Here is a 15,255-nt window from a genome sequence, read left to right on the forward strand (position 1 = left end):
TGATAATGTCCACCGCAGTTGTGGACGAAACGTCAGGAAGAAATTCCCATAGACCACGGCTTCAAAGCCCGGAAAACATTCCTAAATGTGAAAATATACATATATTAATAAAAAACTTACTCTAGAATGTCAAGAAGATGTACCAAGTTCAGATATTTTGTCCTATTTAGAGCTAATTTTCGTCATAAAATCACACAGAGCAAGTTTCAAGTTAATATTTAAAATAAGACTAAAATCAAGTTAATTGTACAAGGGACCGGCAGATGAATATCAGTTCTATCCGGTTGCGATATAGAATTTGCAGGGCTTGTTTTCGAACTGTTAATAAGATGGAACGAGTGCCATTCGTTCGTAGTGAACTGAGAGAATGACGTGAATTCAGAGTTATGTGAGTTTCTCATTCTTATTCCATTATTGATGTTTTCCGATAGAAGTGTGTTGAACTTACATTCGAAGTCGTTTGAATATGGGTCGAAAATCGTGACAATAGTTTCTGGTTATTCATTAAAATTAATTAATGAACTCAGTAAGACTTGCATATACAGGCTTCGTAAGGATACGGCGACATTATTTGGCTCAAAATAGACGATCTGATAAAACTTTTATTCAGAAAAAAAATGTTGACTCCTCTTCTATCCAAGTTCTTAAAAAAATTATGTTTTTCGAAATATCAAGTGACTGAATTGAAACTCGTTCTGATTTTGTTCTTCTGAAGGCTCATATTTTGATGCAGCAACCGAGTTCATCCGCTTTGGGCAAGTGGTGAATTTTTGAGTGTGTTGGTACAAAAATTACCAGACCTTCTTATTTGGTAACTGCAATAAACTCATTTTTTGATGATGAGTTGATGCACTGAGCCTTTTTACATTTAGGACTTTTTGTAAAATCTTGCAGCACTCATAGTTTTTACAAAAAACATATTTTTGGTTCCTTGCTATTAAACGATTTCAGATATTAATTGCAAATCTCTACGACAAACTATGCATGCTACAAGATTTAATTATGAGCACAAAATGTCGAAACAGATTAGTGCATTAATGCAAAAACATCTGTTAATTCCAGTTATCAAATACAAAGTTCTGGTTATTTTTGTACTAAGATACTCAAGAATTTATCACTTGCCCAAAACGGATGAACTCGATTGTTTCATCAAAATATGAGTCTTACATAAGAACACATTTCCAGCGAGTTTAATTAAAATCCATGGTATCATTCTACCGATATTTAAGATATATAAGATTTTTTTTGAAGAAGTTTTACCATGAATAGTGTGGGAGCAAATATTTCCTCTTGATTATTAATACTTGATACTTAATTAAGTCAGATCCTCTTGTGTTAAGCCCTAGAATGTTGCAGCACGCTTTTGATGATGTGCTTACGGGACACCCTCTATATTGAAAATGAAGGGCTTGGTTAACTTCAAATGATTATCTTATGAGACGCTCGATTTTTTTGGATTTAGTTTTTTTTGATCTATTATTTCACATTTTTCTTGTTTAGTCTTTTATACATTTTATTTATGAGAGCTTTTCATGTGAACCCTGATTACTTTTCGGAAGTAGTTCTGTTTTCAATTGCTTTCTTTTTTAAATCAGTACATTAAATAGCCTAATTGGCTTAAAGTGACATTTTAAATATAATTAAAGAAATTGTTATTATTCATCGCATTTAATGATAAAATTATGCAACTATATTATTTATCACTAAGCATTATTGTTTAGTGCTCTCTATTACGTATGCTCTCAGGAATATTCAGTTAGGGGTATTTTCCTAAAAAGAAAGTGTCAAAAAGCCCTTTAAAACGCTTTCGTTCTAACGATTATTGCCCTCTTCAACCTACATCTTGTAGCAGTTGATTTTCTTACAGCGCTAAGTTCATTACTTTCCAAGCTTTTAAATTATTTAAGCTAGGTTGTTTTAAGCACCTTACGATGTTCAACTGCACTTAAACTAGACCGAAAAGAAAGAAGCAAGTAAATTTTTAACTGAATTGCAGTTTAATCGTTTCTATATTTTTTTCTGATAGAGGAAGTGGCGATGGTTAAACGTTTCGTACGAATATTTTATATAAGATACTATAAGACTAATTGGATGAGATTCTAGTTTTTGAAAAAGAATATCTATGCAGATTTATGTGATAAAATGTGAAGAATGAGGGAATTATAGGATTGTTTGATAATGATAGACAGACAGTTTAATATGAATGTATTTATGGTAATGTTTGAATATAAAATTCCCTTAAAATAATGAAATTGACTTAACTGCATTGATTGAATTTGAAATTATCTCCGAATTTGCTTGTTTGTTAGTATAGTGAAGGTAATAATTCTGGTAATTTATTTTCATCGTTTAAGACAATGTAATTATCTTGAATTAGGCGGTTTTAATTTGAGCTTTTCTTGACTGCTTCTCGTTTTATCATCTAGCAATTTCGAGGTCGATTACCGTTTTCACTTTGTGTATTAGTTTTTTCGTTATTTTTTATGATCAAATTATCGTTCGTTAAGTTATTCGTGCGTTACTAACTCATTGTGAGTGAAGGGAGAAAAATATGAAGATTCCGAACAGTAAAGAAATTTGCAAATTATTGATACATTGCCATCTCGCGTGAAATTCACAGTACATCAATTTATCAAAACTGGTTTTACAATATTTTCCACGATGGTAGTTGTTATTTTCCGATTGCTGTTAATCAATCAACGTTAACTTGACGCTGGCTGGAAATTTGAACTTTTCGAAATATGTCAACTTTACGGCTTTACCGACAATTTTTACATTCAGCTGGAATGTCGAGGACGCTTCAACTAGATTTTTGCCTCAAAAGATTCTAAATGTTAGCTTAACTATCGGGGGATTATTAGATATCGTAATGTGAATAAGTAGTGCCAAATACTTAATTGCTTCTAAATACCCCCAATGAATTTATTGAACATTAGTTTAGTAAATATTAACCTTAATACCGTTTACAATTGTAGCTAGAAGCTTCTTATATTTCCCGGAGTCTTTATTGATGTTAGAGACATCAGTCTCTTTTTTGTAAAATTATTATAATTTATTAATTTTTTGAGGCTTTTGCGCATGAATAACTCTTCATATTTATTCATTTCGTACTAGTGTCGATTTCATTCGGTGTGTAATTTGATTTTTTTTCTAAGTTTTAAACAGTTTATTAATGGTGCATCACTCAAGTAGGGTCTTGGAGTTTTCCATGCCTCTGAAATATTAAAAGCTCTTCAAAAAACTTTTCGTTCTGTGCTCTTAACTTATAATGATGTAAGAAGCTAGAACGGGTAGTTCGAATCATCTCGAAACTATTCTATAACGAAAGCTGTTTATGCGGAATAATTGTTAATTTAATGATCACACTAACTATTAACTAACAAGCTGTACGTGCTAAAATCGATCAACTCAGATCAGAAATAATGATTTTTATTTGTTAATAAAGTAATTTAAAAACTGTATTACACTTTTTCATATGAGTGGAGTATACACTCAAATACAAATAATTGTATGATTACAAGCAGTTATCGATCATCAATCATCATAATCGAAAATTAAATGTATATTTCATCGGAGCAGTAATATATTTTAAAAAATCATGGTATGTCTAAACGTGGCTTCATTTTAATGGACCACGTGTACATAATTCTCTCGCAGGAAATGAAAATTGCTCTCATATACTAGAAGGAAAGCTTACAATAAACTGCTTAATAAGCCACATACGGCTAGTAAATAATAATATATTATAGAACCGGTATTAGGCCCGACCCTTTAAATTCCTCATTGCTTCATTTCAGTTAATTTGTTAGCCCATATAACGCAAAACAATAACTATAATAGGGGATGTATATTGCTAAGCACGGTCTATTAGTACAATAGCTATAACTGAATTTATTGTTCTCCTAAGTGGTTGAGGCGAACACTGAATTACACCTTGACTTATCGAACTCAGCTTAATTAAATTTTCTTAGATTGAGCATTAGCCTTTATCGTCAAGTTTACTTGATGTCGATTAACAACGACCATTATGCTTTTTTGCCTAATCATTATATCAGGTTTAGCTACACTGGTTGTATTAATTATTTAATTTCACTAAAAACGAAAAAGATTTCGTTCTTGATTAGAAGACGCATGCAGAATACAAATAATGTTCAAGAAAGAGCCGCTTAGAAACCAGCTATTCGAAAAAATCGCCAGCCTCCTACAACTTCTACTCGCAATAGCACGAGACAACAAATTTTCAACTTAATTTATATAATTAGCAAGCAAAGTTCATTAAACAAATATTTCAAATTATTTGGTGGGCTTAACAATGCTCGATTAACCGATAAGCTAAAGTGCTTTGATTTAATTTTCAAAGACCAGCCAGAAGACGATTTTATCAGATTGAACATTCAGCAATTTTTCCCATCCAATAGTGCAAACAAAAGTCGAGAAAAAATTGAAAAATCTCTGCTTCCGGTTTTCCAAGTCGCACACGGAAAGAAAGAACGAAATGTATTGTATTAATATCAAAACTCCCGATAGACTGTCCCCAACATAAAGTACGGCAGCATAAACCCTTGGGAAATGGCACAGGTCCCGCCCAGAAAGTTTTCACATATTGACTGATTACTAAGAACTTGAGAAACTTATTTTCCAGACATGGGATTTCTCTAGAACCGGCCAATTTATCAGAGAAAGTGCTATTTGTTTGGGTTTGCGAGGTGGTGTGTGTGTGTGTGCGTGATCGAATTGGTTTTTTCGGTTTTATAGGGCCTTGTTTCTCTTTATTGGATAACTAGAGTATAAATCCGGGCTTTCTCAATTCGGTTATATTACGTTTAAACCTATTCGATATTGATGCTGAAAATGAACTCTTCCATGAACCAACGTCAAAGATAAATAAAATGGAATCGGATTAACTAAACGAATTTCGCTGCCTTTGAGTTATCTGCTCATAAAGTCTTTAGTGTTTTGATGTTATCCCATTTTAATTGGCGTGACTTCTGCGGGTCATGATGATTCCGCCAAAATGTTAGTTTAACAATATTCATAACATTATGTATATTTTCTATTAAGAATCTTTATTTTTGCGTTAAAAGACCATCAACCAATCAATCTTTTAGCCCATGTTATTTTGTACGTTTCTTGTTAAGAACATTTACAATAATCAAAATAAAACTAACGTCGTTTATTTCGGTTTCTCTACCTTAAAGTATTGTATACGAGTAAAGAAAGAGAATCGAAATCGGGATTGACTAGTTTGTCTTGTTACGCAAACAGAGATCAATATAGGCCAGTTGTGTGGATTGTTCTTCCACTTTCCTTGATTTGCCGCAGCCTTTCATTTATTTTTGTCATTTGTGTACGTTCGTATAGAAAGAAGTTAGTTGGACGGATCGTGTAATGGTTTCTCAACATTTTTGTATCAGTCTTAGTACAGTCTGTTCTGCTTTTCTTATGTATTGCTCAGTTTTCTCAGTTTCTTAACTCTTCCATTGCCTACATATGGGTTCGGAAAATTTGTTTCTGTATGTAAGTGTTCTGAATAGCTCTTCTTACAATTCCTGTTCAAGTATTTCATACATTTTCGTAATGCAATTAAAATTAATTGTAATAAATTACAAACACAAAATAGTATTTTTTTTTCGGTTCACTTGTTCACTCACGCCTGTAATTTTGTGGTTAGATAGTAGAAGTAATTTTTATTGGCATTTGGTAACTCCCAATTATCCAATTATAAATATAAAACCATCGATTGTTTTGAAGTTTTTTGTCTCCTTTCCATTCGGTTTCTCGTAGGTTACAAGTGTAGTGTCGTCTGCATCTTCCAATATGTGTTGTTAATTCAAGTTGTTTATTTTCAAGTAAGTTTCTTATGATGTGAAATGAGCGTTTTGGAGTTTGAAGTTCGCAATGGTGTAGTTCTTTCCAGGATGGAGGAGAGTGGGGTATGGTCAAAGAGTCTAAACTGCTAGCGAATGCACGTACTTTATCTTTAATGTCTCAACTACTATTGTTCTACATTCACCTACCCAAGCCCGGGATCAATCCTCCTAAATATATTGCTTAGTTGCACTGTTTATACAGACATGCAATTAACCTACTTAATTACTAATAATAATATATTATACAGGGTGCTACTATACTACAATGGTTAAATGATAGTCTTTTGTGCTAAACATTATCAAAGGTTTAAAAAACTAGTAGTTTTCCTGCCATTCAAGTGCGTTGTTGGTGTGTTATTTGTCAAAAAGAAGCGTGTTCGAGTGTTTTATTTAGAAGCAAAATTGGTATGTTCATTTTTTTATTGAATATGTCTAGTTTATTTTTTATTTGAATATTGTTATACCATTTTTCTATGTTTTTCGAATTCGGTTTCGTATGAGGTGGTCCCTTTCTGGGAATGGTTTGTTGAAAACAGGACACTTTGAACTTCTGAGGATAGTTTGTATGTTGCCTTTCCCGTGTTTTCTATTTCCATAATTTATTTTACATACATTCCCAGATATTTCCCTCTAAAACAGATGGAAACGATTTTTGCGGTGGCAAGAAAAAGTTTAACCGCTCCAATTCGACTTTCAAAAATCGCGCAACCCTTTAAATCAGTTGACTTACATCGAGTAAAAATATATTAATGGTTGTATCATTCTGGGCCAATGCTAGTGGTTAGCTCATTTGCCACAGTAACTGAGATCTATTTAGTAAAGTACTGAAATTCCCTTAGAACTCACATACATTTTGTGGAATTCGCTATCAACTTTCATGACAACAAACTTTTATTTCAAATATATCATGCAGCCCCATTGTACACATTGGCACAATTTACAGTTAAATTCTAAATACCATTATTTATTTGCTTACACCTCCATATTTTAAACATCATGCCAAATGAGTGGATTTATTCAGCATATATAGATATTGTGCAATATATTTTAGCGTTAATTTATCGGAAATTTGTAGCAATTTTTAAAGCGGTTTTTTTGCCTCTGATTCGTTAAGCCACTATTATTGCTTAATGTATATACATATTAAAAAAATGGCAATATAATAGAACGTCAACTAGAAGCAAATTTTGTCTCCTGGAAACGTGAACCACTCGTAAATCCATCAATCAGGTTGGAATCCAATTCAATATATAATCCAGGCGGATCCACCAGTGGTGTTATTGACATTAATCGATGTATTCAATCAGTTTTCTAATGATTATTTAAACACGTGTCGAACGGGGAATAAGCTATTAATATATGGATATTAAATGTAAACTTAATATTCCAACTAATCATGTAATTTTTATAAAAGATAATGAGGGATCACAAAAGTAACTTTTTAGTAGTTCATGGGAAACTACTTAGATATCGCCTGTTGCAAAAGAATGTTAATTCAGCTCAATTAGGACTTCAATCAAATTGGTTAGAAGTCCAGCTCATTATTAAATTGAATATAATATTAAATGTATATAATCTATTAGAGGAAATGGTTACTCGGTCAATATTTTTTGCATCAAAAGGTCTAAATTGACCGCAAGCCCTCTTCCAACTTCTTTAAATAGATTTTTCTAAACAAATTGCAGCAGAAATTTAATAAGGCTCAAAGTCAGTAAATAGCTCATCCACATCTAAACGACGTATTTCCAATTTTTTCCGCATTTTCCCCCACTTGGCAAGTTTCGAATCCTCTCTTCGACCATATTTGCTTGAAAAACTTCCAAGGGTCCTCCTTACATCTCTATCGGTTTATTAGGTAAGTTTGTCCCAATTCTGGATTAGCAAATAACTGTATTCGACTCAATTTATCCGAAACCTTCCAAAGTTTCTAATATTTGTTAAGGACTCAAACTTCCACATTCGGATCAGCCTCATTTCAGAATTAATACTTGCTTCGAAATTTGGTCGTGCGGGTGGCAACTAGAAAAATATTAATATATAATCGAGACAAGTCAGTAATGGAGTTTGTTCGTAGTTTGTTAATCCAGTGTTCTAATTGAAGCGAGTATGAACATGAGAGGCTTATATTGAAACATAAATTATATCAAGATTTTGACATTTTAACACTATTTTCATAAAATTGATCCAATCTCATCGGATTCACTAGGTGAATATTATTTTCTCAGTTTTTAAATGACTGACATGTGCGGCCAATTAGATAATATCAATTAATAAAACTACATTTAAAGGGGAGCGTTTTTTAATTAATTCCGAACGTTTATTTTCGAGCAATTTCCCATTGCGGGAATGATATAATAGATCCATAAATACAGTAAAATATTATTTTTCTGCTCGTTTAATCTCAGCTCATAGAAGGAGATAAAATCTCTTTAATGATAACTGGAACGCAATTTGCTGCTGTTGTCGGAAATTAAAGTTTTGAAACTAGTCTGCTAAGTTTCTTTTGCACGCAAGATATTTTTAATTTCTCTAAGACATTGTCTTGATAATAGTAGTATAAATAAACGTCGATTCATTTAATGAATTTATTCGATGGTTATGGCTGGTTTCACTTAGACTTTGGTCTTTATCTTGGAATACTCACTTCGCAGTCAATAGAATATTTTCAATCAATTATTTTATTTCTTCTAGAATTCTATAAAATTCTGTAGAAATTCGATGACGTCCATATTGAAATTCTTTAAATACACATATTTTATTTTATTGAGTATTACTTACTCAATGTTAAACTCGTGTATTTATTACTTTAATAGATATTTATGGTTCTAACTGATGATAGAAAAGTTTGGAAACTATCTGAAACTCAGACTAAAAATCCCTTTGATTGGCTGTGTTAAAGTTGAAACTTTCTCAAATTTTGGATGGCGAAATAACGCGATTAAATTAAAAATATTTTCATATTGAACAAAAATGTTTTTTTTTAACAAGGTTTAGGTGAATTAAATTTCCGATATTTAATAATGTGAATATATTTTATGTAGGCTCTCTTAGTACCTATTTTGGTAGTTAGTTAGTGACTATAATATAACAACTACTCACCATATGTGGGAGGTATAAGATCAGGATTGTTATCATCTTCCTGTATAGTATCGGTGAGAATTGGTTCCACTAGAGAGTGTGATGGTGTTTCTTCTGGCTTCGGCCTTCCAACCGGGGGATGTCTAACGGGTGTTTCCACCTTAAATTATTTAAAATATATATTAACGTTTTCTTAATACAGATTTTTATACTTTATCAACTAGTGCGCCCTCAAATTACATTATTTTTTATGATTTTATACTTTAATTGAGCATATGTATATTTGTTGCCGGAATTAAGTGACGAGTTCTCTAGTTTTCATCAGAATAGACACAATCAATCCATCTGAGGCGCAGATTGCTTCAGTTGCTAACTGGAATTGCTTAGTGTTATGGCAAATATTTAATAAATTCACCCAGACAAACTTTTTCCACATAGTTAAAACGAAGACAAACTAAAACTAAAGTAAGTAAAAACAATCGTAAACCAAAGATTAGCTACTTAACATGGAAACAGTTTCTTCAGAACGTTCAAATATTGTAAAAACTGAAACTGAAATAGATTCTTTCTCTCTTCTCTTTCTTGATTCTCTGGTTGAGGCGGGTTCATGTTTTCAAATAGTTTTTGTTGGGTAACGTACAAAAATGTTCGCCTTATTAAAAATACAGATGTTCYTCACATCTTTGACTAGAGATTGATAAAGACYGCTCTTAATCCACACTAAAGAACGAAATCTTTACCAAAAGGTAATTGTTAAATTGTCACTGTTGATTTTGGCCTAAACCTCATTGTTTCATAATAGAKAAAAAATWATTGAAAATTTTGATGATATTTTAATTTTGGTGAGTACCTTTCGTCTACTTCAGATTTTAGCATAATTAAATAGCTTAAATTWATTAAACATAAAGCYTCTTAATTAATTAAAATAAATAATTTCACTTTTTTTTGCTGATTTAGTGAAATTTTCATATGGTAAAATTGCTRMAGYAGCCCGAAATTTTGAAATTCKCTGTTTTYATGTWTGTTTTTTATGAATATATCTCTGTTTTTYATTATTTTAAATACCTCATATTTTAAATACCCTSAAATCAGTTTTATTTATCTGTTTTTTTACAAATTTAATGYAATGTAATTTTACAAATTTACATTAAATTATCTTTATTTAATAATTTATTAATATACTCTTTTACAGGCATCTTTTTTATAAATATAGAAGAATTGCTATCGACACTTTTCTAAAATATTTTTTTACTGATTGGAATTTTTCCAACTCCTTGAGCCTAAGAGTGTTTTCTGAAGGATTCGTCCTTTGTTATGAAATAAGAACGCTCTTTACCAATCCGCAATAAAAGACACAATAAAAAAACCAAAATTTTTGATGCGAAATATCCTGCAACAAAAATGTTTTGCAAATATGAAACAAATTGGTTTAAAGAATTTTAACACGAAGGTTTACTATAATAATATACCTATAAGCTCTCAACATATTTATTGTGTTTTCAGTAAATTTGTTGGGTTTCCTTCGGTTAAAAGCAAAAAACACAAATCTTGATGTTGTTACATTACTCGACTCTATAAATAAGCAGAAAAAAAGGCAATTAACTCTGGCGAAAATGGAGCAAATCGAAACCTCCAAAGTGTAATTGCCATATATTACAGTGGTTATCAAAATTAAAATGAAACATTGGACATTTTTAATCAGGCTGCACAAAACTGGCCTCTGCATTATTTAGACAGTTTAAATTGGTACATGCCAAATATTTATCGTACGAATGGAAATGGTTTCGACAAACGTGCCGATCCAGTATTTATTTAATCTCAAATGGGGTTTTTACCATGGCACCGAATGACGACAAGTTTAATTGGACCAACAGCTCGGAGTCTAGAAAATAATACCGAGCTCTAATCGCTAGCTGGAATAAACGAAAGTCGATTAAGAGGAAATTCAATTTGATTTTGCAGCCGAAGAAACCCGGAGAAATTAAAAAGCAAACCTGGAGGATTAACTAAATTATGATCGAGGTTGCGGTGTATGACGCGACCAGTTAAGTTGTGGCGTTAATTGCGGTCCAAATTCCTTGAAAAATACATTCTACATTTGTAAATGATCATAAAAAGTGAAAAATTCAGCTTTATCAACAAAAAAACTTATTGTTCATCACTCGAAAGTATCATCGTTTCTTGTACTGAGATTGCGGACATAATTGTTAAATAGATTAACTTCCAATAATTGTTCTAACTGACAATATCAGATTGGCTTTCAATGAACCCTAAAAAAAGGCTGAAATAAAACTGGATGATCGACACTTAAGGGCGACTACTTTTTCACATTAGCAAGGCTGTAACATTAGATCAAGCGGTCATTAGCTAAACCAAAACGAGGGACGAAAAAGGAGAACGGCTCCCAAAGGTGTCATTTACTTGATATCTTATAAATAGATCGGATGAAAAAGAGCCTAAAGTCGTTAGCGAATTTTATGATGACATTATTGATTTAAATGGGAATATGTTTGGACTTGGCCATTATATGAAGGTCGGAGTGATTTGTTTCTATATGGATTTGAGTCATTTGCATAGTATGTAAATGATATATACATAGTAACAGCAGTGAAAATTAATATTGGCAGCCAAAAACCTATGAAGTGAAAACCTGACCGGTTATAACAAGCAGATTTTAGTTTTCGATAGTTTCTAAAGCAGCAGTGAAATAAAATAATGTGCAAAGTTGTGGAATGAATCAGATTTCTTGGAGAACTGGATCAGTTTGGGCAGTTGAATAAAAGGAAAATAAAATGAAAAATTAAGCGGAAATGCATGATAATCCGAAAAAACCAATTAAAAAAATGTGTTTATTAAAAAGACTGAGAGAAGAAATGAGTAAAATCTTCCTCGTAATTTTTTTTGGGGCCTTTGATGCTATAGAGTTGATCAGATTAATTAGTGTCCCTGTGTTAATCTCTCTAGTTTAAAAGTTCACATTGTTTAGCGTCGAGTTATGAATTCTATTATAATTTCTTGGATTTCAGTATTTCGCCTTAACAATCCACATGAACGTTTTTTAATAAGAATCATATAAATGAAATTTTTATCTATTTGGTTTTTCAACCAATGGATGGATGTTAAATGGCTGTATCCATTTTCTAGAAGATAAAAAATCGACTAGTTTGGCTTAAAATTGGCTAAAATTTTGTCCAGATTTTCTGCGTAAACATTGATTTTGCGTGGAAATTGACAATTTGAGCCCATAGCCGTATCTTCATCTTCTGGAGAATGTTAATATTTACAAAATCAAACGGATGAAAACGAGGCCATGATGCTTGATGAAACTTTGACTAACTTTTTTGATGGGGTCATTTGAAAATCTTTGTTTACAAAAGCACACCTAATGAATGGTATGCAAAAACTGAATGATCGAATATCAAAAGTGTGCAGACTTTTTGTTGAAGTGTTGAAGACAGCGTTGAATTTGTCATTTAATTTTGGTTACTGTTCGAGAAGAATTTAAAGACAAACTGTATTATTTTAAACTTTTGAAATGAAAGCATTGGATATTTATATATTTCCGTTATAAAACTTATACTTTCATAAGTATTACAATGGACATTCTATAGTTAGTTTCACAACAATGCAATAAATGTAAATCTAGGTGTTGTTATCACATCAAAGACCAAATCGAGCACTTTCTTGTCTAAATCTAATTAAGTAAAGCTGCTTTACTTAATGAGAACCTGTGGGATTAATGTTGAACATACCGCATAACAGCTCTGAGCTTCCCATATTCAGATTAAACACTAATGAGAATATACTCTAGATCGCTCTATAGCTAATCTGTTAAGGGTACAGCTAGTGGTTCAATTATAGACAAGTCATTTGGCACCAGATACTTCAGCTAATTCTTGTAACTATTCGAAACAATACCGACAATATTTTGGAAGTCTTCACTTGAACTCAATACTTTTTATTTTTTATAACGTGTGTTACAATTTTTGAGCTTTTTATATGAGAAGATTTTAATATTTTTAGTAACACGTTGATTGTTAATTAGTCAAGATATTTTGCTTTTCAACTTTAGTGATAAATCTGAAAACTGCGTCCAGAGTATATTCCAAAACTGTTTGAATTCTTCATTGAAAAATCGTTTATTAATGTAAATTAGTCCTTAGTGAAATGTTTATTGACTTGATATAATAGCACAAAATTGCCCCTCAGTTCACGTACGTAGAACTTCTGTTTAACTTTACATCGGGGCGTGTAACTGAGGCAAGGAGAACACAAAGCATATCTGTATAAACTTATATTACTAGTGGTTTCCACAGGGAACAATCTGACATTAACCATTCAAAAGGGCGAGATTTGGGTAAATTATATTGAAAGTTTTCCATTTTCACTACCGAGCCTATATTTATGTAATATTGAAAAACATAAAATTACCTTAAATCGTCTGATGACAAATACAATCAACCCAATAGCTGCAGCTACAATGAAAGTTGATCCTGCTGCAAGTAGAATGTATAGCCAAGGGCCAGATATTCCAGTTTTTGGACTATCTGTTGGTTCGGTAGATCTTCGCAGTTCTTTTAAACCTGGTGCCGGTAATGTGCGAAGGATAATTGGTTGAGTGTTCTTTGAAGAACCTGAATGAGGAAAGGATTGTGATTTAAACTTGGGGTTAACTTCCATTTCGTTGTAGTACTCTCTTCAATAATGATTTATATTTATAATTTGTTGATGGTAACACACACGGTAGTCAATACTTTGCAATAATCTTTTCATCTATGAAAGGTATAATTATGCTGCTGGACATTAATTTGTTGGACTAAGATTTGCATCCCTGTGGTACAGCAACTGCGGTTTCCATAAAAAAAAACCTCAATATGCTAGGTTGTTAACGAAAACTCCATAGATTGGACTTTTTCGCTCCATTCACCGATAAAAATTTGCTGAATTTGGAGCAGGAACAACTGTGGATGCTTATAAGCGTTTTTGCTATTTTACAGCTAGACTTGCAACGTAAATTGCATGCCGATGCATCAATATCGGGCGCATTTATTCCCTTGAAGTTTGTGCAGTAATTCAATGAAAAACATAAAACGTACAAAATAACAGCGCTATGGAAAACTTATACGAATATAAATTTATACAAACCTTTGGAGTTGAATGAATAAATTGAAGCATAATATTCTTGGGCGGGCTCCAAATTCGGTATGTAAAATTCGGGGCTACTGAGCGCGGATATGTTGGCAACGAAAAGTTCCCCCGAGAACAATACCAGCAGGAATTTTTGCTTCAGCCCTGAAAAATACAATTTCTTTGTGAGTGCATGCATGAAAATAAATCCGATTTATTTATGGCTCTTAATGTACTACAGCAGTTCAGATTCACGCTCAATAGATATAAACCCATCACACTATGTAATAAAGCTCAAATTCCTTTGTGAATAACTGGCTTTAATTTGGGCATTGTGCGGATTGGCGCCTTAAGCTGGCTGCAGAATTTGTCTATTTACACACGTCTAATGCGCGCGGTCATTTAACAATACAGAATTTGTTGTTTCAAAAGCTCTTCGGGGAATATTTGTGTGCAAAAAAGACACAAAGACATTTATCTAAACAGATAAATCCAAGTGATTAAATCAAATTATTTTGCAACATAAATATGTAGGTACTATTTGTGGCTAATAGACATGATTGTTCCTTAAAATGAAGTGGAATGAACAGGCACATGAAACGGGAAAGAAAAATAAATTATAACTTTTAATCTTATGACAGGAACGACAAGAAAGAAAATTCAAAGTTTTAGGGAGAAAAAGTTTTAAGCCACCTTTAAAGTATAATTTTTAGTGTAAATTTCGAGGCCCTTAAATTAAGACCATGTTTGCTTTCGTTGCCTGCGGAATTTATGAAGTAAAATCAGGCATTTTGGCTTTTGTAATTTAACTTTACTGCAATTTTTAACGAGTATATTGACTACGGTAGTCAGGAAAAGCTCTAAAATATTTTATTGAAAAATATAAGAAGTTTATCTGAAATTGAACAACTCTTTTATGCCTTATACAGTATGTTGATCGTTGGATAATACCATCAGTATAAATATTTATTGTGCCCGTACGTTTCTAATGATTTGCATGTATTCAAATGTGATAAATAATAGGCCGGCGTTTGAGTCAGATGTTCTATAGGGTGTTACAAATTCTAGCTGTTAATAGCACGAATTACAAATTAGGACAACGTTACGCATTTTGATGTTTAAAAAAATTGGAAAATTCAGTCTATTTCCGGAGATATTTAAAGAAAACCCACATTTGCTA

General features: G+C 32.1%; 1 protein-coding gene and 1 long non-coding RNA gene across 2 annotated transcripts in view; one reads left to right on the plus strand and one right to left on the minus strand.

Moving 5' to 3' along the window:
- LOC109545126 overlaps nt 1-15,255 on the plus strand; it is a 42,901-nt gene that overhangs the window by 4,497 nt on the left and 23,149 nt on the right. The window lies entirely within an intron of this gene.
- Nucleotides 8,970-15,255, minus strand: part of LOC109545111 (nephrin) — a gene marked incomplete at its 3' end in the record, with an annotated part of 199,135 nt that continues 192,849 nt past the window's right edge. The window contains 3 exon segments of the mRNA XM_048667799.1: nt 8,970-9,108; nt 13,380-13,582; nt 14,094-14,240. Coding sequence (XP_048523756.1) covers nt 8,970-9,108; nt 13,380-13,582; nt 14,094-14,240 — 489 coding nt within the window.

This window comes from Dendroctonus ponderosae, unplaced genomic scaffold (assembly GCF_020466585.1).
Source record: "Dendroctonus ponderosae isolate FM_Combo_2020 unplaced genomic scaffold, Dpon_F_20191213v2 Dpon_F_20191213_6, whole genome shotgun sequence".
Classification (NCBI taxonomy): Eukaryota; Metazoa; Arthropoda; class Insecta; order Coleoptera; family Curculionidae; genus Dendroctonus; species Dendroctonus ponderosae.